At 37.4% G+C, this 24,334-nt stretch overlaps 5 protein-coding genes across 5 annotated transcripts; 4 read left to right on the forward strand and 1 right to left on the reverse strand.

The window, feature by feature from the left end:
* Positions 1–3,887: 3,887 nt before the first annotated feature.
* dynlt2b (dynein light chain Tctex-type 2B) lies at positions 3,888–8,158 on the reverse strand. The gene is made up of 5 exons (XM_067596753.1): positions 8,000–8,158; positions 7,187–7,320; positions 5,417–5,486; positions 4,262–4,325; positions 3,888–4,171 (listed from the first exon to the last, which is right to left on the reverse strand). The coding sequence occupies exons 1-5, from the start codon at positions 8,044–8,046 to the stop codon at positions 4,124–4,126; spliced, it is 363 nt and encodes a 120-aa protein (XP_067452854.1). The 5' UTR covers positions 8,047–8,158; the 3' UTR covers positions 3,888–4,123.
* Positions 8,159–8,437: 279 nt separating this feature from the next.
* On the forward strand, positions 8,438–13,162 carry LOC137187676 (receptor-transporting protein 3-like). Its single transcript, XM_067596755.1, has 2 exons — positions 8,438–11,143; positions 12,758–13,162. The coding sequence occupies exons 1-2, from the start codon at positions 10,995–10,997 to the stop codon at positions 13,113–13,115; spliced, it is 507 nt and encodes a 168-aa protein (XP_067452856.1). The 5' UTR covers positions 8,438–10,994; the 3' UTR covers positions 13,116–13,162.
* Positions 13,163–15,821: 2,659 nt separating this feature from the next.
* LOC137188437 (receptor-transporting protein 3-like) lies at positions 15,822–17,786 on the forward strand. Its single transcript, XM_067598104.1, has 2 exons — positions 15,822–16,079; positions 16,834–17,786. Exons 1-2 carry the CDS (start codon positions 15,841–15,843, stop codon positions 17,162–17,164), a joined length of 570 nt encoding a protein of 189 aa, XP_067454205.1. The 5' UTR covers positions 15,822–15,840; the 3' UTR covers positions 17,165–17,786.
* Positions 17,787–18,810: 1,024 nt separating this feature from the next.
* On the forward strand, positions 18,811–20,842 carry LOC137187677 (receptor-transporting protein 3-like). Its single transcript, XM_067596756.1, has 2 exons — positions 18,811–19,093; positions 19,849–20,842. The coding sequence occupies exons 1-2, from the start codon at positions 18,819–18,821 to the stop codon at positions 20,177–20,179; spliced, it is 606 nt and encodes a 201-aa protein (XP_067452857.1). The 5' UTR covers positions 18,811–18,818; the 3' UTR covers positions 20,180–20,842.
* A 960-nt stretch (positions 20,843–21,802) lies between these two features.
* On the forward strand, positions 21,803–23,547 carry LOC137187678 (receptor-transporting protein 3-like). The gene is made up of 2 exons (XM_067596757.1): positions 21,803–22,073; positions 22,827–23,547. The coding sequence occupies exons 1-2, from the start codon at positions 21,832–21,834 to the stop codon at positions 23,155–23,157; spliced, it is 573 nt and encodes a 190-aa protein (XP_067452858.1). The 5' UTR covers positions 21,803–21,831; the 3' UTR covers positions 23,158–23,547.
* Positions 23,548–24,334: the final 787 nt, after the last annotated feature.

Below are 24,334 nucleotides of genomic sequence, written 5' to 3' on the forward strand. Positions count from 1 at the left end.
ATAATGGCAATAATAATAGCAAACCAATAGGAGTTATTAATTCTAATTAACATCTCAAGTGACATTCTTGAATTGCTGAGTAAATACAGCTCTCAGACATTCATTATGCTGTGGGCTACATTCTGATGTTGATCTGGTGCTGATAGATAGACTCAGCATCACCCCCCCCCCCCCCCCCCCCCCCCCAAAGACATGTACAAGGACTTACAGGAGTTTCCCTTTAAAGTAGTTAAAGCAATTTATTTAATGTCTGCTTGGTTTCATAAGCTGAAAGATGATTAACGTGAATGAGATTCAATGAGTGAACAAGATGTAAACATACGCTACTTTTAATTTTTCACATGAACATTAAATGAACAAGGTATAACCAAATAACGACTGTATGCCTTTTCCGTCATTATAATAGTTTTAATAATGTTCACATAACAAAATAAGGAACATAAATACTGAATGATGCAAGCAAACAACAGATAGCCCATACTGTAATACTATGTTTACAGCCACATCACGCACAGAATGGTTTACACAATATGAAAACTGAAGATGTGACTGTAAACAAAAACTCTGTATGTTGTGAGATTTTTGTCTGGTTGTGGCTTTTCATCGTATTTGAAAGAGCTTCGAGACCCTCAAGAGGAACTATGTGTCAGCCTTGAGTCAACCTTGCAATGACTCAAGCACTGAAAAGATTACATAAAGATTAATGTAAGTCTGAGACATGAAAGTGGTAGGAAATGAGGGAATAGCACAACACCCAGTGCTTTCATTTTCTGATGAAGTGGATTCTGCTATAAGAGAGTTCTTCAAATCAGCACAGCTTTCAAATAAATAAAAATGTAATTAAATTAACTTCATAATGTTAATGTGGGTTTGCAGCAATGTTTGATGAGTAGAGGTGTTCCCAGTGTGGCCAAAGGATATTTGTGATGTATCTGAGGCTAAAAGTTCATTCACAACTCAGCTGTGTTTTGCAACCAGAAATAGAGGAGCAAACTTGTTTGTATATGTAATCAGTATATGAGTGATTTGACTAATTGATTCAGCTAAGCTTGATCACTTCAGCTGCTCACTTCCGTCTCATTAGACTTTATATACAGTTCAGTCTGAAAAGCATCAAGGTTTCCAGCTGAGGGCTGGTTTGCTGAAATTAATGGAAGAGGCTCATGAGCTGACCTGTCTAATTAAAGACACACTTCTCAATTTCACTCACAAGTTATAGGGAGAAACAGTTGGCAAACACAATGTTGGACTATTATCTTTGTCAGACAGATAACAGGGTACAAAGTTAGCACCAGCCACCAGCCAAATGCTGGTAAAATATGCAAGTGGCTGGTAGATGTGCTTCACTCACTAGCCAAAAAAACAATGGTAATCTATTGAGTGGCTGGTAAAATTTGAACATTCACTAGCCATTTGGCCAGTGGACAAAAAAGTTAATTTTGCACCCTGAGATAACCAGCAATAGTTGTAGGAAACCTTTACAACAGAATGCTACAGGCTGAGACATGTCTAAATAAAGCAAACATGCCACAAAACAATTTAAGTCTAAAATGGTGTTAACATTTTAAATAGACCATGACATTGTATTTTAAAAGTGTTTTGAGGGCAACATACAAGTATTAGATGAACCTAAAAGCTGTGCATGTGGTTTCTTATTCATTAACTTAGAAATGATCATAGAAATTCTTACATTTTAACTTTGTTTTTTTTGTTTTGTTTTTGTGATGTCAGTTTGATGGGCTGATACTGGCCGTCTGGTGTGCTTCACAGATCCACTGAAGTGTGGCGCCTCTCACTAAATCTATTATCTGTAGTAATGTAGACCTACTTACAGTCAGACAAGTTATGCTATATGGCCTTGTTCTGCTACCAGGGCATGACAGTGAGGGAATAGAGCAATGAGTTAGCAGAGGCTGACGTCAATCATTTATCAGTGATTAACAGTTTCCAAATCAATCTCTGACTGAAACCCCAAGAGACGACAGACTGCCTGAAGAGGAAAGCACAAAGGGAACAAGAGACTGAGTGAAAATGTCGAAAGACTTATTGAGACTAGAGCCAGGGGAGCAATCAGGCACAGGAATAAAAGGGGCTAATTGGAGTGTAGTTTAGCCTCTACCTATGTCAATGCTATCATCTTACCAAGTGTTTATGGACACTAGTAAGTGCTTGCATATCCAGCAGACGCACATTACAGGGAGTCATTTGATTAAAAGTTAAACTCATTCTTGTAAAAACATTACTTAATTGTGCTTTAAATATAGAAATATAATGCAAATAATAATGCAATAATGCAATTTGTGAAAATGTGTTGAATCCTAAATGAGTCCAATACATGTATGCAGCAATGCCTCACAGCAGCTTATTCCTCACCAAAACCAAAGTCTTAAATAAAATCATGGCCATTGTATATTTTTTTCTTAAAAATGTAATACATTTGGTTGATGCAAAAGAAAAAGTACTGCTTCAAAAGAAAACTCATTTGAAATGTCAAACTGACATTTGACATTTCAAAGAAAAAAACGTTTCTCATTTTGTATGAAAGATGTCAGTCTTTGTTTTCATGCTGGCACAAATCCTCCAGCACATCATGACTGCTGAAATAGAGTGCCCATGTGAAAAACTATCCAAATCCAATCTGGGTCACCTCTGGATTCCTGCCTGGTGACCAGACAAATGTAGCGCAAAATCAGAAATGGCATTTAAACCAAGAATTTCTGTGTGACTAGAAACAGTAAACTCATTTATGTTTTGATCTTTCATGTTTTATCTTTTAGAAGGTCTCATTAGTACCATTTTTATCATTGTTGAATTAATTGTGATATCTTAGTAAAAGTAAACAAAGGGGAGTCACCCATGGTGTTGTTAGTGCCACTGTTTTTCAACACTAAGATATCACCATATTTTTACTATCAACCTCTTTGCATTTTGATATAAAAATAACATTATTGATTAATTAAACTCTTGCCAGTTATTATTTGAATTGTGTTTGTTATATCTACAACTTTTAATTTGAGAATGATTGATTCATTTTACAATACATACAAGAACCATTATTTGTTATAACAGTGGGTAACTTTTTTTCAAATATGAGATATTGGACAGCTGATATTCAAACAAAACCCTTTAAATGTTGTTATAGTCTTCTACAAATCAAAAAACAACACCTCTGTGTGAGATATGTGTTAATTACTGACTAGAACGCCCCCAGCAAAAGACAACAAACCTGTGGCGTCAAACTCAAACTAGAGGCTGATTTAACATTATATGGACTTCAGTCTAAGCGAAAAAAGATGCAGCAGAGTCTAAAGAGATGAGCAGCAATTGGTGATGTACTGGGCAGACATTGGTCTGAATTCTAGTTGAGTCTTCCCTATTCAGTTACAGTATAAGTGCTGTAGTTGGCCTACAGTAATTATCCCTGTAAAGATGTTGACTATCATAGACAAACACTGACCTCTACTGTAGTTGCTGTGTTAAGCCAAGCACCCAAAGTGTGGTACAAATACCATAAAATTGATTTGATGAAATAAACTTTGCATCGAATTCAGTTGCTTTTAATGTGTTTTTGCAGCTGAAAGTACTAAAAGTCTTCATGTGTCACTTGTGATATTCCTATGATCAACCTACTAATTTAGCAGGCCTCCTGAATATACACAATTTTAAGTTATTTACCTTCTAAAATCAAATATGGTAAAATTGACATTTTCACTGATGCGTGTGAAATCAGCTGCCCTCTCCAATAAATACAATCTCTCACAAAAATATTATTGGTTCCCATTCTGACCCTGACATCAAACTTCTGAAACCCATTTGAGAACTTGTTTAGTGACATTTAAGGGCTCAAAACTGCCATGTTTTGCGATAAGACACGATACTTGTCAAAATAAGGCTTAAAAGAGGCCTCAGTCTTTAATAATAAATTTGTTAGGAAATCCTGGTGAACACTTCTACACTGAATGTGATCTGTGTTGATCCCAAGATGCAGAAGTTACATATACAGTTACTTCAAGTCAATGCACCATGAACCTGAAATGCTGCTGGAGAGCAGTCCCATTTGGATGTTCACCTCACATCTTTTCATCTGAAAGAAAAATGTCATCCATCCTCTCCTTCATCCTTCTCAGTAGAAATAGCTTCCAAAGACTGCCACCACACAGAACAAGTTGTCCTGTGAAGGTAAGAAACGATAAAAAGTTAACTGATAATGTTTTTGGGATGTCTGTTTTCCCCCTCCTCACATCTGAGTAAAGGCACCTACGTTCATGAAAACATCCTCTGCATAGTTGTCTGTGTCAGCATCCCACAAACATCTTGAAGACATCCTAGTGAAACACAAAAAATTAGAGATTAGAGTGTGTCATAGTAGTCATGGACTCATGACCATGGTCTGATAATCCTTATACAATGTAGCGCAACCCTGTAATTAATACTATCTTTATGAAACTTGCAATGTAAGATTTTTGTTGACAATGAGTCAGAGGATAGTTTATTCAACACTGTGTTCTTTTTGAGGTTTTTTGTGTGGCTCATTTACATACTGTGCATGAGGCAGGCAGAATATTAGAAATGTGTTTCAACATATTGCAATGTAATGCAACAATACCAGAAACTACAGCCTCAGAAGTTCAGTCAATACCTATTTAACACAGTGTCAATTAAAATCAAACATTGAGAGAATGATTCTCTAAGCTTGCCTCAAACTACCTTTATTGCCTCAAAAATTTGCATCTCCACATTTTAATTTAACATAGTATTTACAAAGATGCAAATGAGTATAGTTGAGTTCATTTGAATACACTGCTGCAAATTATGGCCCCTGATGCTGGGCTATCAGCTGCTGACCTTGAAACATTGCTTGAATAATCCTATTTTGAAACAGCACTTTTCTCAGCAAGAAAATAGGCTACATATCAGGAAAATTAGCTAATTAATTCTGTCAGTTCAATAGGAGTAATTGAATTTAAAATCCTTCCTGGAATTATAGGTGATCTTCTTAATACTTTTTAACATGTGGGGTAAAAGTGTGCGATGAATCCAACCTGCTGTAAGCCATAAACTTCGAGGAAAAATACAAATTTAAGCAAAAGGCAACTTAAGGTCAGCCGTGAAGTAAGAAAATACTGCTAATAGTGCTATTGTATTATATATTGTGTTATTGCATCACTGATCTTTGAATCTGTATTGTAGCTTGTGGTGCTGAAAGGAGGGCATCAATGAAGATCACTATACACGCATCTGTGTCTGTCACTGAAGAGCTATAAATGAAATGTAAGAAGGGCCAAAACTGTACAATCTCTAACTGCCTGGTGAGACAATCTTCAACAGTGCAACAATCTACTATCCCCGAAAGATATGGAGGTCTTACAAACTGTAATAGCATTTTCTAGTTTACCAGTACCGAATGATCACTCACTTGACTCCCTGTCCACGTTGTTCTCCGATGACCACCTGCACGACAAGCTTATATCTGTCAAACCCTGCATCTGTTTAGGAAGAGAGATGTGGTATAATGGTGTACATCAGTAATTGTGCAGGGACAAAACTGAGATGGATAATGGTAATACACTACATTTACTGTGTAGCAATCACTAAAATGAATAATACTACTAATAGGAAGTAATGACCATATTTGTATAAATAAAGACTGAATAAAGACGAAACGTGCTTTTGCACTGTTATATTCAGCCTCATTTTTCTGGCTACCTTCTTTTATTCAGCTCACATCCTACTTGTTTCCTTCACCAAGGAATTCAGTCTCTGCTCTCTGCCAGCCACATCCATCAAAAGCATCAGTCTATTTCAAAAGTGACAGATCATTCTCTAGTCCGTTGCCTTGACAATATAGATTATACTGAATATATAAGACCATGTTGCTATGCCACATTTCCCATTTCTCATCAAAATTTAATGGTCAGATGATGACTCTTTCTCAGTACTCCAGTTGTGTTGCTTGCAGTGTATTTGTTCATTCATTCTGGCCATTTCACTAGTATTCTGAATATTATACTTTGCACCATATAAACTTTTTGTTGTGGACTTTTAAGAGATGTCTGTGATTGTCTCAAATGCTGTTTGTATGTGCTTGTGTGTGACCAGCTATGTTTTGTTGTGTGCAAACAGCAACAACCACTGCTTGAAACTGAAGCCAATGCGAAAGTCCCTTCAAGTGCAATACCACTGATGTTCACTAGATACTGGCTCCAAAAAATCCCTGTCTCCAATAGACTCCCGTTCAAAAAGCGTCAACTTCTCTCATGAAATACTAAGTCAATACATTTTTTTAACAAGTCATTATGGTCTCAATCGCCAAATTTTGGCCCTCTAATAAGTGTGGTGGTGATCATTTTGGAAATTATTGCTCTGTTAACAAGAAATAAAGACCAATAGTAGCTTTGATGTCTGCCATGTGGGCGTTGATTGACAGTTGTGATTGATAGTTCCCTCCCCGGCTCCGGGACTCGGACTATTGTCACAATATTTCGGTGAGTTTAATGTTACTTGTTAATGATACCTGCCATGTTAGTTAGCTAATGTTAGCACAAATCTGCACCATGGTCTGCACTACAGATGTATTCGGTCTGCACTGCTCAGTGTTCCCGGTAACCTAGCATTAGCTTCAGTCTGAGGTAATAGGGTGTGTTTCCAGAGCGTGAAAGGAAACACCCCGCACTCCTTATTTGGAAGGTCCTGGCTCCAAATGGAAAAGATGGTGCTGACCATAAGCAGCAACTCTGGGCTTCAAACAGTTGGTGCTGGATTGGATCAGCCGGAGAGACGATTTGCGAAACTCTTGCAAGATTTGTACGCATTGCATTTCTTCACTGTGTGCATAACCCTAACCCTTAACCCTAATGCTAGCCAAACTGCACTCTCAAGGGTTTGTCTCTCCGGCTGATCCAACCTAGCATTTACCACTTCAAACTGGCTCCAATGCAAACCAAGGGGTGATGTCATGCCTTGCTATGTCCATCTTTATATACAGTCTATGGTTGTGTGTCATGTGTCTTCTTATTTCTTTCTGTGTACTCAGGTCTGTCTTACTCATGATATAAAAAAAAAGATGAAATGTGATGATGATGGCTATTTTTTTGCTCTGCTCACTTCTGAGACTAAGCAGAATAAGGAGCAGGGTAGCAAAGGCAGATCAGCTATTGTTAGTGTACAGTGGAGGTGTTTAACTCACTCTTCACTTTGTCCTTGATGCAGTCTGCCAGTGTACGGGACAGCTCTGGGACTTCCTCTGGGTCGTACCGCACTCCAGACAGGCGCTCCCTCACAATTTCACGAATACACTCCTTCACAATGGCTGGTTTAAACCTGGAAGATAAAACAGCGAGCAACAAGGCAGAAACTAAGCTTCAAACTGCTTCCACCAGTTAAAGTGACCAGAAATCACAGACTCTTTTAATATGGGTTGTATAACTTATTAATGGTCCACAATATATGAGTGATATATTTGATATAATGCATATTTTATTTCATATGGTATTGTATAGTAAATTTTTATATATATGTAAGATATACAATGCAGTGCTTTGAAATGTACATGTTTTGCAATAGCGTTTTTAATTGACTGTCTTCATTGCCATTTCCACACATGAAAATACACTTGAACTTAATTTCTTAACCTAGTTTGGGTGAACAATGAAGCTGAAAAGTGCATTATCACATATAATGTGGCGTTTCCAACATTAGGCTGGTTATTGAAGACATTTTCACTCACTTTTCCAAACATCGTCCCTACAACTAGGTTAAATGACAAACGTCCCTTAACTAATCTACGCGACAGTAATGATGGCAAATACTTGTTTCAAAGCGTACACGTTATTTAGACTAACGACATTCATAAAGCTAATTTTAAAAAGATGGCACTACAGGTTTACACTGGAAAACAGTCACACGTTAGCTGTTGCTACTTAGCGTTGGTGAACTCGTCGGTAGCTAAAAGCTAACTTCACCAGCTAGAAAGTATGTTTAATCAATTCAGCCAACTCACTTATGCTGGTGGTTAGGTCGTATGAGGTATGTATCTGACCCCTCCATCGCATGTCAATAACATAACGCTAGCAACAACTACTATATAAAGAAGGCAGACAGTTGCTAACAAGCTAATCTTTGCGGAGTTGTATCCGTTACCATAGCGACGCCTTTTCCTAGTTTCCTGTTTCAAAATAAGATGAGCCAATTTTTTTCCTAGGATGGTGAAGTCATGACCCGCCCTACTCTGCCTCTGACTGGCTAGTTCTCTTTGCCTTCGTTGATTGGGTTCATATGAGGACTAGGATTGGTTAAAATTAGAGTAAGAATGGGTCAGAGCAAATCAGAGGCAGAGTAGGGCGGGTCGTGACTTCGCCACCCTAGGAAAAAAATCGCGTAAGGCGAAGATGTTTGTTATACTCGATTTTTATGTCGGTGATAGCAGGTACTTCGGGGGTAATTTCTTAGTTTTTTTCAATGTCAGACTCTTCTTTTTACACACTCTCCTTCAGCGTGCAACTTGGAAAATATTTTTTTATGAAGTCTCTTTTGTTGAACTTTTAGTCAGCTCTATGTGTTGTTTCTGAGCAGTTCATTTTCTGGAAAAGACTGATGAAAGCTCTGGAAAATGAAAGTAAGTAACCTGAAGCATGCTAGAGAGGTTTACTCACTGCTCTGTCCATATAACCTTAATATTTTACTGTAATATACAAATTAAATAGGAAATGAGTGACATACCAAAACTGAGCAAACTCAGCTGATGAAGACTGTGAGATGCGGTGGTAAGATTACAGAATTGGAAATATACCTCATATATATGATCACACATACACAGTTACCTGCCCAGTGCAACCACAGTCTGATCTGTAGGCCACTGAGCATCTCCACTTAAGCAGTAGGGGGCTTTTTCAAGGCCCCCTCATTTTTTCCCCAATGTTTCACAAATACCCTCTCTTCCACCCCGCAGAGACATTACCTAAACCATCTACCACAACCTCAATAAAATCCTCCATATCACTGTCCTTACCACTGGTGTGTGGGAAGAATTAAAATGTATGCTTCTTATCTGTGTTCACATTTTCTTTCTCAGACAAGGAGGGTGTTTTGTGTTAAAATGTCACTGTTACCTCCAGCACTCCTTGAGGCAGTTAAATAATGTGTTATTGAAACAGAAAAGGTAAGGAATTTTTTCAACATTGCACCGTATTATTTTATACATTCCATAAGTATTTTATCAGGCATGACATATAGGCTTACTTAAACTATCTGCGTAATAATGTCTCCCCCTGGCTACAAAATGCAACATTTAAATATGGTGCAGAACTGCAGCAACTAATGAAACAGCACAAGTCCAATGATTCTGTGGAAAATCTAGGGGAAGATGTATTGGAATAATTAAAGTTACTTGTTTTGAATTCCAGATATATTGTGCTCGAGTCAAAAAGCCAGAGGTGTAAACACTGTGTGCTCAGTTTAATTGTTCATCATTTCCAAGTCTGCAGGCCAACAGGAGGAGCGAGAAAGCCCTTTACATGTCTGCTTATATTGAGGCCAGTGGTTAAACACAGTGTAATTTATTACATTCAGTGCTGATCATCATTATCTAGTGGCCCTTGATGAGGTACAAATTACAAATCCATCGAATAACTCCTCTCCAACATGAAACCTGCAAATGAGCGATTAGATCATAACTGAGATATTAGACATTGATGGGATTTTTATTGGTTGCTGATGACAAGTGTCTTCATGCATAGTTCTACTAGAAGGAATTATGTTCTAGGTTCATTAGTTTAATTATTTAATGTTAAGCACCATTTGTACTTGTAGTTCTTCCACTGATTGCTGAATGTAAGTCAGATTTACATGTTAACAGCAACAAGCTTTATAATCTTTGTAAAAATAAAGTTGTATGAACATGTAACTTATGCTTCAACAAGTCCTCCAAATTAAACAACCACATAGGTCGTTTGACTAAATAGGTCCAATAGGTTGTTTGCACTCCAGTACAACCCATAGGATTGTTTTCTAAAATGGTGCAGCAGGACAACATCATTTGTCTGTGCTTTCCAAAACCATTGCAAGTCCCTGTTGAAAAATCATTATGTTTTCTGATGTGAAGATGTGGGCTGGGTCTATATAAGTGGCTCCTTCCTCTGCCCACTCTCTCTCAATCCCTGACACAAGACCCAGCTTTTTGTTTGTTCTCTTACTTTATCCTTTTTTTCTTTTTGTAAATAAATGTATTCTCTTGCATCTAACCCAGAATTGTGTCCCTCCTTGTGTTGCAGCTTTTGGGCCAGTCGTAACACAAGTTAGGATCAAACCCGCCACCCCAGAATATGGAAATTTGTCACCTTATATATTACAGCTGCTAGATGGCGTCTGTCACTCAAACGTAACTATAGGTCGTTTTTGGCTATGTTTTCTTGGGAGGACAGGCTCTTTTTTATATGGAAATGAAGTTTATGTTACATCAGCTAAAATTGGCCACTTCTTATAAGTTTGCTTAAGTGTTACACTATTGTGAATTTGAATCAAAACTGCCAGTTTCACATGACCTGGAAGACAGAGGACTTTACACAGTTATAAAGGCATGATTAGGATGTGAAGAAGGACAATTTACTTCTTTGCATCCTATATTAATTATCAGAAAGATAGATAGATAGATAGATAGATAGATAGATAGATAGATAGATAGATAGATAGATAGATAGATAGATAGATAGTATCAACTGTTTAAATGATGTGTGGCAGAAAAGCTTCAGCAGGTGGCAGACAAACACAAACTTTGTAAGTTTCCATTTATCTTGCAGTCTGTCACGTGTCAATAACTGAAGACAAGCTGTTGATGCCCCATTCAAATGAGTTTCATTTTCTCCCAGTTCTGTGTGGCCAGTGCCACAGTGATGACTTGAGGGTGTTGTGTCATTCCAAGAGGTTGTTTGTGTACTGTACAGATAAGCTGGCAGAGTTCTGTGTCTTCTTCGTCCACAAACACCACTGGCACAGACAAGATGGTACCACCGGAGTGGACACGTATCTTCCAGAATGAGACAAATGATCTCAGGCAAGGAGACTCCTGGTGTCTGGAGTTTGATTACTCTATTAAGCCTGAGGATCCAGAGCAGGGATGGAAGGAGTACATCAGGAACACAAGTGCATGGTCAGTATATATTGTGCATATGTAGATCAATGATCTGTATACAGACTGTACATACAGTCTGATATATTGTATTAAAATCTGTTGGATCCTGAGGTGGACCCATTCAGAACTTTTATTTAGATATGAGAAAGTAGAAATTTTAAGGGAAAGCAAGAGTTAAACACATAAATGCACATCATGTGCATTAGATTTATTAAATGATAGGTTCACAATTCTTCAAGTGTGTCTTAAAACAATAATCAGATGCAAAAATGAACGCTGAAACAGGTTTTGTTTCCTGCAATCATTCCTCATGTTCGTACTCCACATTGAGAGATCCCTTCATAATGCACTTTCAATGTAAGTGAAGGGGGGACTAAATCCACAACACTCTTTCTGTGCAAAAATGTATTTGAAACTAATATGAGGCTTCAGCAGTCCAGATTAGTCAAATCTTTTTAGTACCAAAGTCCTCCTTTTTGTTACTATCCTTCCACTTCACCTCAACAGGGAACCAACGCAAAGAAGGGATTTTGTATTGACAGTTATGTAACTCTTGCAGATGTCCACTTGCTTTGTCTAACTCAGACAGCTGAAGCCTCATATTAGCTTCAGAAAAACTTTTAAATCAAATATTTTGCGCAAAACAAGGACTTTGGATTTTGTCCCCCATTACTTAAGCACTTTGAATGGCCTTTTTGTTGAAATGTGCCATACAAATAAACTTGCCTTGCCTAATAATTAGCAGGAGGGTGTCCTCTGTAAAAACAGCTTATCTGCTGAAGACACGAGGTCAAACCGGTTCATTGGAACTGGTTATCTAATACTGTAGACACACACACACACATATTTGATAGAGCTAGTTTGAGTAGGCAAAGAAGGAATTCTGATTGCTGTGTATGAAGTATGCATTGACAATTTAGTTTCAACAATTTCTTCCTCCTTTCTTATGACTTGTCTTTTGGATTGACTTCAGTTTAAGAATAGGACTTTGCCACTGGTTCCACTCAGTGATATCTACCACCAATTATATAATTTTATCTTCCTGACCACCACTGACCCCAGCGGTGTTGGAAACTAAAATCTCATTCTCCAGACTAATTATGGTTCATGTGATTTGTTAAGGAAGCCACTTAATGGTCCTATAAATTGAGTTAAACATTATAGCAAAGCAACACCTTGTCCAAAACCATTTTGTATCTTGATCAAATCTGAGGACTGACTAATTCAGATAATATAGCCATCGCAATTAATGTCATGAAACTATCTTTGTCTATTGCATGGCTGATTTATGCAACTTCTATGAAGATGTTTTCCTGCAGCAAAGATACTGTAGTGCCAGTTTGCAGATTTGGATGCAGTAAAAGATGTATCCTACCTAGTTACTCTATTGTGTACCTTTTCTTTAGTAAAAATAGTTGTGTTGCTTATGGAGCAGGAGTAGCTCATGCCATGCTGCAGAGGATTAATGCATGGTGTAGCGCTATGTTGTTAAGATTGGAATTATGAATATGTAAGGTATAGTAATGAATATAGTGTGTGTTTGTGTGAGAGAGAGAAACAGACTTGTTGAATGCCCACACTGTGCATTACATTTGCTGTGATTTAGAAATCTGTGCCGTCTGTCCTCTGAAGGTTCACATGCACCAAGTGTGGAAGAGGCTGGCCTTCCAACCGGGTGAAGGTGTTTTTCCACATGCGCCTGATGAAGGGGCAGGGCATTGTCAAGGTGAGGCCGTACCGTCAGAACTGCAAGAAATGCAATGATGCCCCAATGGAGGAGCCCAGCATCACCTCCGACAACATTGGCATCCTCCTGAAGAATCTGGTGAAGAAGATAAGAATAAAGTGCTACAATGAAAAGCATGAACAAGACAACAATTATTTTCAGATCCAGGAGGTCAAGAGTCCCCACGAGCCTGCCCATTGCGAGGCCTGTATTGATGGTGTCTGTACAAGAGAGTTTCCTTCATCTGCAGGAACCTTTTTTTGATTCACCAAAAGATAATATTTGTCTCAGATTGACTATCAAGTTTTTTTTTTTCGGGTTTTTTTTTTTTGGGGGGGGGGGGGGGGGGGTGTTGTGATGTTTTGAGTTTTTATCAGTTTTATAATCAGAATTATTATCTTATCTTATCTTATCAAAATCATCACCTGCATCAAAACGTTCCCTCTTGTTGATCTGTTTCATAGTATTGATCATACTTATGTCATAATCATGTGAATGTAAGTGTAATTTTTTTGATATATTAATATGTTTGCTTGAAAGCATTTAAAAAAGCCCTCTTGCAAGCATTATTGTCATATATAAAAGCTTATTTCAAAAAATAAACTAAATATAATGTGATGTATGTGCTGTCAGTTGATAAAATGTATCTCCAAGGGGAAACTTATTTGGAGTGTGATATAACATACTGTAAACACTAAAATCTAGTTAAAATCACAAGTCACAAACATATCAAAGACATAGTCTACACATGATAAATATGTATGCCGGAAACACATTAAAAAAAAAAGCTTCAAAGAATCTCAAAATAAAACTGTCAAAGTCAAACAATACCAGCTTGACTGTTCTTATGAATTAAGTCTGTGTGATATTTCCACTTCAGTTGGCAAATGTGAAACACAAGGTATTCCTCAACAACCTGGCCTTTTTTGGCTGTAGATTGTGTTGAGCAATTGTACTGTGGCAATTACAAATGAAAAATGTTGCAATCTGTATAAGTCATGAAATCAGTTAAGATAAACTGATCTGTAAACAAGATTTGGCCCTATTTTATTACTAGAGTAATAAGTATTCTGTATTTACTAATGGTATTTTATGAACCATTTAGTGTTGATTATGAGGATGAAGATCAGACTTGGTATGGTGCACATGTGCAATATTTCAAGTTTATTGTAAAATGTGTAACTAGGAAATTGTGTGCAGGTGAGAATTTTAGAAATTCAGATATTGTACAGAAATTTATTTTTATTTGCATTAAAAGTCTTAGGCAGAGGAACTGACTACATTTGTAGTAATAGTGGAGGTGAGGTAAAGAACTGTTCAGTTAGCACAAGCAGCAATAGGAAGCAGGGTGGAACAGACAAGGGGTGCAACCTGTTCTGACTCACATTTCATTAACAGAAGATTCATAGGAAAGTCCCTGACAGCAGTGGTTCCTCTATGTGACTGACAGGGACACTGTAAATTTAGCATAGTAGTAGTTGAAATTGCAGTTGTAAATAAACAATTTCTGTACATTTGTACATTATTCAACATTAAGTTCTTTGGATCATCACATTGTGACTACTTTTTCAGCAACAGTTATTATATATAACATAAAGAACCGTTACATACACACAAACTGTGTCAAACAATTGGCTTCTGTGTCAAAAATTGGCTTCTATAAACAGAATCAGCTTCCCTATGATTAGTAGAAAGAGGACTGTTGAAGCAGTTTTCCAGTTTTGGATTATGGGAATGCAATTTATAAAAATGCTGCTCCTTGCACTCTTAAACCCCTAGACACAGTCTATCATTCTGCCCTCAGATTAATTAATTAATTATTACTGATAGTTATGGTACTCACCACTGTGTCCTCTATGATAAGGTGGGTTGGTCTTCTCTGGCAGGGAGGCATAATAAAGATTGGTATGTGTTTATCTATAAAGCCCTTGTTGGAGAGGCACCACCTTACATCGCAGTGATGCTGGATTGGAACTTTGGACATTATCTAACATATTCATATGACTGGCTTATACTTATGGTCCCCTGAGCACAGTGTGAATTTGGAAAGGCAGCCTTATATTTTAGTGGCCCAAATTCTTGGAACAAGGTAGAGTCAGTCATAAACAGATATATACAGACTTTTTGAAGAATGGTGTTCCTCAGCCTTGGCATTGATTCTACAAGTCTCTTGAACTCTACTGGAGGGATGAACACCATTCTTCCAAAAGATATTCCTGCATTTGGTGTTTTGATGATGGTGGTGGAGAGCACTGCAACACATCAGTCCAAAATCTCCCTGACTGCAAAGGCCATAGTATATGATTCACATCAATTCACACCATTTTCATACTCATCAAACCATTCGGTGACCCCTCAAGACTCAGGGATCAAAAATTCAGGCCTGTACCAGTTTAATGTAATGTCAAAAAAGGAAACAAATTTAATTTGGTTATGATTTAGAGATAGCTTGAACACTCACGATCTGAAATGTTTAAAGGGTGAGACCATGCATAACACCAGGAGGTGGCACTGTTACAACTGGAAGTTTCAGTTTCATTTCTCTTGCAGTCCTTCACTAGTCTGGTGTTTTGCAAACTTTTATGAAACACAGAAAGGCAGTGCTAGCCTTTCTGTTAACCACACTAATCATCACATCTTTATATGTGATGTATCTATTACTGAAAAGTAAACTCAGGGATCCATCACGAGTATAAGGAACCCTCACCATCCACATATATCCACATACAAATACATTTTCATTAGATGAGCTTTCCTTCTCTACATTGCTGCATATAAATAGGCTATATGACAATTAGACTGTCCACTGACTAATGTTATTTATGCTTTACATCTGCTTTAGCAAGACAAACTTCTCATTCCCCATCCTGTTCACTGCTATAGTGTATGGCTACTGTAGACCTGAAACTTAAGGAAAGTTTCTACTTTTAAGTTTCATTTTTCACAAACCCTCTATGGGCAGTGCCACAGTCAAAGTTCTCATCTGGGAATGATGAGTCATTCTCACAAGTTGTTTGTGTACTATAAAGACAGATCAGCTGTCCCTTCGTCAGTAACAAGCACCTTTAATTCTCACAGGATGGCACAACCGGAGTGGACATGTATCTTCCAGATTAAAACAAACAATCTCAAGAAAGGAGACTCTTGGCGTCTGGAGTTTGATGAAAATATTGAGCCTAACAATCCAAACCCGGGCTGGGAGCAGTATATCAAGAACACGGGTGCAAGGTCAGTTTGCTACTTCTTATCAGTGTAGTTGGTGTGTACATACGGTATGGTACATCCTAGGTTCTTAGGTTGTTAAAGTCTGTGTGTATGTGTATGTACTGTGCTACTTAAGTTGTATGGACCAAACATTTTTCACAGTCACATTGCCATCACTTACATCTGACTTGGGAACAAAAAATGGTGCCAAATGGTAAACCATAAAATGTGAGGGTCAGGACTTTTTGATTAAGGTTAAGGTTAGGGTTAAGCCAATCAATGTAAGTCAGTGCTGTTATTATTTTTATAGAGTTAGAGTGATTTTGGGAGAAGATATCATCTAACTGGTTAACTAACTTTAACCTCAATTCATGGGGCCAAAGGACTTTACTGTAGGTTTTAGACAAAACTTATATGGTGGAAAAAGAATTCTGGTTTACAACATGAAAGTAGGAAGGATGTTGTGTGAAATGGCTCCTCCTCCTCCTCTCATTTGCCCTTTGCAGTGATGTCAGTCTAGCAACATTATTTATCCAGAAAGTCAATAATTTGTATTTGCTCATAGACATTTAAATCCAATTATATAATTTCTTCCTTCAGAGCATCGCTGGCTTTAAGGCAGAGCTGTTTCCAATGTCATTTTGGTTGGTTGTCGTTTTGTTAAGGGGTCAGTTCAGAATATCTTAACTTGGGTTTACAGTTACATAAAAACTATATAGATCCATTCCATCTCAATTTGAGCTGTAATTAGGCAATCCATGCCCTCTGTCATTTGAAGGTTCGAATGCACCAAGTGTAGAAGAAGCTGGTCTTCAAACCGGGTGATGGTGGTCTTCCACATGCGCCTTACGGATGGGCAGGGCATTGTCAAGGTGAGGCCCTTCCGTCAGAAATGCAAGACATGCAGCACAACTCTGATGGAGAAGCCCAGCGTCACCTCTGACAACATCGACATCCTTCTGGAGAATCTGGTGGAGAAGATAAGAATAAAGTGCTACCATGAAGACTTGGGCCAAAGGAACAGGCCTTTCAGGAGCTTTGATGTCAACAGACCCCATGAGCCTTCTCTTTGTGAGGCCTGTATTGGAGGCTTCTGTACAAATAATTGAGCTATTGTTGCTTTTAATTCAGCCTTTTATTAATATAAAGAAACATAATGTTTGTCTCAGACTGTCTTGTATTTATTCTTGAGATTTTATGACTTCATCAGCTCAAGCTCATGGTAGCTCAAGTGCTACAAGTCATTAGGGCCCTCTGATTGTTATCAATTAAATCCAAGCCTCCCAGTTTGTCAGGTTTTGGCCTTGGAATGATCTTCAGCACACACTAAAAATCAATACTCTACTAACCTATGGACCATTTAAAATGATGATCACAAACCTTTTTGTTTCAATATGTAACTGTTTTAACTGATTTTTCTTTATTTTCACCTATGTTTTGACCTATTTATTTTTAACTTGTCTATAACTCGACATCTTTGTAAAGGAGGGCAATCTCAGTGGTTCTTCGAGTTTAAATGAAGGTTTGATAAAAATCAAACGCACCAAGACTCTTCCTCCTGTTGATCTGTTTCATTTTATTGTTTCCACAATCATAATTAAATAATAATCATGCGCATATAAGCTTTCATATTTGTTCTTGTCGGCAGTCAATTTTCTCTAACAAATTAATTTGTCCACTTAAAAGCATTAAGCAAGCTTTCTTAATAACACAAATGTAATAGATGAATTAAGCTTGTACATTCAATAAACTACATGTATTTGTGATGTGTACTGAGAGTATTATTGTTTTCAGAACAAATTGGTCTAATTTCATTTGTATTTGGCAAATTTGGCACTGTGGTCTATGGCCGGTGAATGAGTAATTTCACACATGTAGAGCAAAATGAAATGTAAACAAGAGTTATCTATATCTATCTATCTATATATATATGTATATATGTGTGTGTGTGTATATAAATATATATATGTATATCATCTATACACACACACACACACACACACACACACACACACACACATATATATATATATATATATATATATATATATATATATACACACACATATGGAATGACAGTAGATCAATTAAAATAAAATTAGGCCATCTTTTGCAAAGTTATTTTTGAAGGTGCCATGTAATATGTTTTCATCACATGGATGAAAGACAACATCACATTGTTTATAAGGGAAATATTAGGATGTCTAATGTCAAAAAAGGAAACAAATTTAATTTGGTTATGATTTAGAGATAGCTTGAACACTCACGATCTGAAATGTTTAAAGGGTGAGACCATGCATAACACCAGGAGGTGGCACTGTTACAACTGGAAGTTTCAGTTTCATTTCTCTTGCAGTCCTTCACTAGTCTGGTGTTTTGCAAACTTTTATGAAACACAGAAAGGCAGTGCTAGTCTTTCTGTTAACCACACTAATCATCACATCTTTATATGTGATGTATCTATTACTGAAAAGTAAACTCAGGGATCCATCACGAGTATAAGGAACCCTCACCATCCACATATATCCACATACAAATACATTTTCATTAGATGAGCTTTCCTTCTCTACATTGCTGCATATAAATAAGCTATATGACAATTAGACTGTCCACTGACTAATGTTATTTATGCTTTACATCTGCTTTAGCAAGACAAACTTCTCATTCCCCATCCTGTTCACTGCTACAGTGTATGGCTACTGTAGACCTGAAACTTAAGGAAACCAGTTTCCACTTTTAAGTTTCATTTTTCACAAACCCTCTATGGGCAGTGCCACAGTCAAAGTTTCTCATCTGGGAATGATGAGTCATTCTCACAAGTTGTTTGTGTACTATAAAGACAGATCAGCTGTCCCTTCGTCAGTAACAAGCACCTTTAATTCTCACAGGATGGCACAACCGGAGTGGACAAGTATCTTCCAGATTAAAACAAACGATCTCAAGAAAGGAGACTCTTGGCGTCTGGAGTTTGATGAAAATATTGAGCCTAACAATCCAAACCTGGGCTGGGAGCAGTATATCAGGAACACGGGTGCAAGGTCAGTTTGCTACTTCTTATTAGTGTAGTTGGTGTGTACATACAGTACGGTACATCCTAGGTTCTTAGGTTGTTAAAGTCTGTGTGTATGTGTATGTACTGTGCTACTTAAGTTGTATGAACCAAACATTTTTCACAGTCACATTGCCATCACTTACATCTGACTTGGGAACAAAAAGTGGTGCCTACATGGTAAACCATAAAATGTGAGGGTCAGGACTTTTTGATTAAGGTTAGGGTTAGGGTTAAGCCAATCAATGTAAGTTAGTGCTGTTATTATTTTTATAGAGTTGGAGTGATTTTGGGAGAAGATATCATCTAACTGGTTAACTAACTTTAACCTCAATTCATGGGGCCAAAGGACTTTACTGTAGGTTTTAGACAAAACTTATATGGTGGAAAAAGAATTCTGGTTTACAACATGAAAGTAGGAAGGATGTTGCGTGAAATGGCTCCTCTTCCTCCTCTCATTTGCCCTTTGCAGTGATGTCAGTCTAGCAACATTATTTATCCAGAAAGTCAATAATTTGGATTTGCTCATAGACATTTAAATCCAATTATATAATGTCTTCCTTCAGAGCATCGCTGGCTCTAAGGCAGAGCTGTTTCCAATGTCATTTTGGTTGGTTGTCGTTTTGTTAAGGGGTCAGTTCAGAATATCTTAACTTGGGTTTACAGTTACATAAAAACTATATAGATCCATTCCATCTCAATTTGAGCTGTAATTAGGCAATCCATGCCCTCTGTCATTTGAAGGTTTGAATGCACCAAGTGTAGAAGAAGCTGGCTGTCAAACCGGGTGATGGTGGTCTTCCACATGCGCCTTACGGATGGGCAGGGCATTGTCAAGGTGAGGCCCTTCCGTCAGAAATGCACGAAATGCTGCACAGCTCTGATGGAGAAGCCCAGCATCACCTCTGACAACATCGACATCCTTCTGGAGAATCTGGTGGAGAAGATAAGAATAAAGTGCTACCATGAAGACTTGGGCCAAAGGAACAGGCCTTTCATGAGATTTGATGTCAACAATTCCCATGAGCCTCTCTTTTGTGAGGCCTGTATTGGAGGCTTCTGTGCAAATAATTGAGCTATTGTTGCTTTTAATTCAGCCTTTTATTGATATAAAGAAACATAATGTTTGTCTCAGACTGTCTTGTATTTATTCTTGAGATTTTATGACTTCATCAGCTCAAGCTCATGGTAGCTCAAGTGCTACAAGTCATTAGGGCCCTCTGATTGTTATCAATTAAATCCAAGCCTCCCAGTTTGTCAGGTTTTGGCCTTGGAATGATCTTCAGCACACACTAAAAATCAATACTCTACTAACCTATGGACCATTTAAAATGATGATCACAAACCTTTTTGTTTCAATATGTAACTGTTTTAACTGATTTTTCTTTATTTTCACCTATGTTTTGACCTATTTATTTTTAACTTGTCTATAATTCGACATCTTTGTAATGGAGGGCAATCTCAGTGGTTCTTCGAGTTTAAATGAAGGTTTGATAAAAATCAAACGCACCAAGACTCTTCCTCCTGTTGATCTGTTTCACTTTATTGTTTCCACAATCTTATTTATATAATAATCATGTGCATATAAGCTTTCATATTTGTTCTTGTCGGCAGTCAATTTTCTCTAACAAATTAATTTGTCCACTTAAAAGCATTAAGCAAGCTTTCTTAATAACACAAATGTAATAGATGAATTAAGCTTGTATATTCAATAAACTACATGTATTTGTGATGTGTACTGAGAGTATTATTGTTTTCAGAACAAATTGGTCTAATTTCATTTGTATTTGGCAAATTTGGCACTGTGGTCTATGGCCGGTGAATGAGTAATTTCACACATGCAGAGCAAAATGAAATGTAAACAAGAGTTATCTATATCTATCTATCTATATATATATGTATATATGTGTGTGTGTGTGTGTATATAAATATATATATGTGTATCATCTATATATACACACACACACACACACACACATATATATAGATATACACATATGGAATGACAGTAGATCAATTAAAATAAAATTAGGCCATCTTTTGCAAAGTTATTTTTGAAGGTGCCATGTAATATGTTTGCATCACATGGATGAAAGACAACATCACATTGTTTATAAGGGAAATATTAGGATGTGTAATGTCAAAAAAGGAAACAAATTTAATTTGGTTATGATTTAGAGATAGCTTGAACACTCACGATCTGAAATGTTTAAAGGGTGAGACCATGCATAACACCAGGAGGTGGCACTGTTACAACTGGAAGTTTCAGTTTCATTTCTCTTGCAGTCCTTCACTAGTCTGGTGTTTTGCAAACTTTTATGAAACACAAAAAGGCAGTGCTAGTCTTTCTGTTAACCACACTAATCATCACATCTTTATATGTGATGTATCTATTACTGAAAAGTAAACTCAGGGATCCATCACGAGTATAAGGAACCCTCACCATCCACATATATCCACATACAAATACATTTTCATTAGATGAGCTTTCCTTCTCTACATTGCTGCCTATAAATAGGCTATATGACAATTAGACTGTCCACAGACTAATGTTATTTATGCTTTACATCTGCCTTAGCAAGACAAACTTCTCATTCCCCATCCTGTTCACTCCTATATATGACTACTGTAGACCTGAAACTTAAGGAAACCAGTTTCCACTTTTAAGTTTCATTTTTCTCAAACCCTCTATGGGCAGTGCCACAGTCAAAGTTTCTCAACCGGGGAATGATGAGTCATTCTCACACACAATTGTTTGTGTACTATAAGGACAGATCAGCTGTCTCTTTGTCAGCGACTAGCACCTTTAATTCTCACAGGATGGCACAACCGGACTGGACATGTATCTTCCAGATTAAAGCAAACGATCTCAAGAAAGGAGACTCTTGGCGTCTGGAGTTTGATGAAAATATTGAGCCTAACAATCCAAACTGGGGCTGGAAGCAGTACATCAGGAACACAGGTGCAAGGTCAGTTTGCTACTTCTTATCAGTGTAGTTGGTGTGTACATACGGTATGGTACATCCTAGGTTCTTAGGTTATTAAAGTCTGTGTGTATGTGTATGTACTGTGCTACTTAAGTTGTATGGACCAAACATTTTTCACAGTCACATTGCCATCACTTACATCTGATTTGGGAACAAAAAGTGGTGCCAAATGGTAAACCATAAAATGTGAGGGTCAGGACTTCTTGATTAAGGTTAGGGTTAGGGTTAAGCCAATCAATGTAAGTCAGTGCTGTTATTATTTTTTTAGAGTTAGAGTGATTTTGAGAGAAGATATAATCTAACTGGTTAACTAACTTTAACCTCAATTCATGGGGCCAAAGGCCCTTACTGTAGGTTTTAGATAAATCTTAGATGGTGGAAAAATCATATCATATCATATCATATCATGAAAGTAGGAAGGATGTTGCATGAAATGGCTCTTGCTCATCTCATTTGCCCTTTGTTCTGGTGTCAATCTATAATTATTTATCCAGAAAGTCAATAATTTGGATTTACTCACAGACATTTAAATCCAATTATATAATTTCTTCCTTCAGAGCATCGCTGGCTCTAAGGCAGAGCTGTTTCCAATGTCATTTTGGTTGGTTGTCGTTTTGTTAAGGGGTCAGTTCAGAATATCTTAACTTGGGTTAACAGTTACATAAAAACTATATAGATCCATTCCATCTCAATTTGAGCTGTAATTAGGCAATCCATGCCCTCTGTCATTTGAAGGTTCGAATGCACCAAGTGTAGAAGAAGCTGGTCTTCAAACCGGGTGATGGTGGTCTTCCACATGCGCCTCACGGATGGGCAGGGCATTGTCAAGGTGAGGCCCTTCCGTCAGAACTGCAAGACATGCAGCGCAGCTCCAATGGAGAAGCCCAGCGTCACCTCTGAGAACATTAACATCCTCCTAGAGAATTTGATGGAGAAGATAAGAATAAAGTGCTACCATGAAAACCTGGGTCGAAAGAAGAGGACTTTCAGGAGCTTTGATGTCAAAAGACCCCATGAGCCTTCTCATTGTGAGGCCTGTATTCGAGGCATCTGTACAAAAAATTGAGCTTGTGTTACTTTTAATTCAGCTTTTTATAATTATAAAGAAACATAATGTTTGTCTCAGACTGTCTTTTATTTATTCTTGAGGTTCTATGACTTCATCAACTCAAGCTCATGGTAGCTCAAGCTCCCTCTGATTGATATCAAAGAAAATCCAAGCCTCCCAATTTGTCAGGTTTTGGCCTTGGAATGATCTTCAGCATATGCTAAAAATCAGTATTCTACTAACCTATGGACCATTTAATATGATGATCACAAACCTTTATGCTTCAATATGTAACTGTTTTAACTGATTTTTCTTTATTCTCACCTATGTTTTGACCTATTTATTTTTAACTTGTCTGTAACTCGACATCTTTGTAATGGAGGGCAATCTCAGTGGTTCTTCTAGTTTAAATAAAGGTTTGATAAAAATCAAATGCACCAAGACTCTTCCTCCTGTTGATCTGTTTCATTTTATTGTTTCAGTAATCTTATTTATATAATAATCATGCGCATATAAGCTTTCATATTTATTCTTGTTGGTTCTTGTTGTAAATAAAAAAATTCTGTACATTATTCAACACTAAGTTCTTTTGATCATTACATTGTGGCTACTTTTTTAGCAACAGTTGTAGTAACATAAAGAATTGTTTTGCAAGAAGTCTGGGGAATACAGCAGTATTGTATATTGGAGCAGAGTTGTGCGACCTGTTTCTAAAATAACATTAAAAAATGTTGGCTGGCAGGAGGCTTAGGGCGACAATAGAGAAAACCTGTTTCTCACGAGGCGTTCCCACTGTTTATTTGTATATGACCAGCAGGTGTGACACTGATGCCGCTGTGGTGATTCTTCACCATCAGCAAGTCACACCGCTGTGGTAGAAAACTTTAACTGTGGTTTATTCTTGTTTTGTAGGAAACCACCTACAGGGAAAGTAGCTACCTTGCTGAGTTTTCCATTTCCCACATCATTTGCCATCATTTTGTCCACGTCACGTTTGGTTTAGAGTGCCACTATGTATACCTTGGCCACTAAGGCTGAATTTAGTCTTGCAGGAGTCAGTTTGACAGGTAAGTTGCAGGTATGCTTTTGCTGTCTGACAGTGGTTATTTATGGATAAGCTCAACAGTCTATTTAGATGACTGTTCTGTTCATGTAATTGACAAGTAAAAGCAAATGTTCCCATAACGAAACGCAG

This window comes from Thunnus thynnus, chromosome 8, assembly GCF_963924715.1.
Source record: "Thunnus thynnus chromosome 8, fThuThy2.1, whole genome shotgun sequence".
Lineage (NCBI taxonomy): Eukaryota > Metazoa > Chordata > Actinopteri > Scombriformes > Scombridae > Thunnus > Thunnus thynnus.

Coding starts and splice junctions, on each gene's coding strand:
- dynlt2b (XM_067596753.1), bottom strand. CDS start 8,046: ATGGAGGGGTCAGATACATACCTCATACGACCTAACCACCAGCATAA. Junction 4,326..5,416: donor CAACGTGGACAGGGAGTCAA/GTGAGTGATCAT, acceptor GTGTTTCACTAG/GATGTCTTCAAGATGTTTGT. Junction 4,172..4,261: donor CAGAGGATGTTTTCATGAAC/GTAGGTGCCTTT, acceptor TTACCTTCACAG/GACAACTTGTTCTGTGTGGT.
- LOC137187676 (XM_067596755.1), top strand. CDS start 10,995: ATGGTACCACCGGAGTGGACACGTATCTTCCAGAATGAGACAAATGAT. Junction 11,144..12,757: donor ATCAGGAACACAAGTGCATG/GTCAGTATATAT, acceptor TGTCCTCTGAAG/GTTCACATGCACCAAGTGTG.
- LOC137188437 (XM_067598104.1), top strand. CDS start 15,841: ATGATGAGTCATTCTCACAAGTTGTTTGTGTACTATAAAGACAGATCA. Junction 16,080..16,833: donor ATCAAGAACACGGGTGCAAG/GTCAGTTTGCTA, acceptor TGTCATTTGAAG/GTTCGAATGCACCAAGTGTA.
- LOC137187677 (XM_067596756.1), top strand. CDS start 18,819: ATGGGCAGTGCCACAGTCAAAGTTTCTCATCTGGGAATGATGAGTCAT. Junction 19,094..19,848: donor ATCAGGAACACGGGTGCAAG/GTCAGTTTGCTA, acceptor TGTCATTTGAAG/GTTTGAATGCACCAAGTGTA.
- LOC137187678 (XM_067596757.1), top strand. CDS start 21,832: ATGATGAGTCATTCTCACACACAATTGTTTGTGTACTATAAGGACAGA. Junction 22,074..22,826: donor ATCAGGAACACAGGTGCAAG/GTCAGTTTGCTA, acceptor TGTCATTTGAAG/GTTCGAATGCACCAAGTGTA.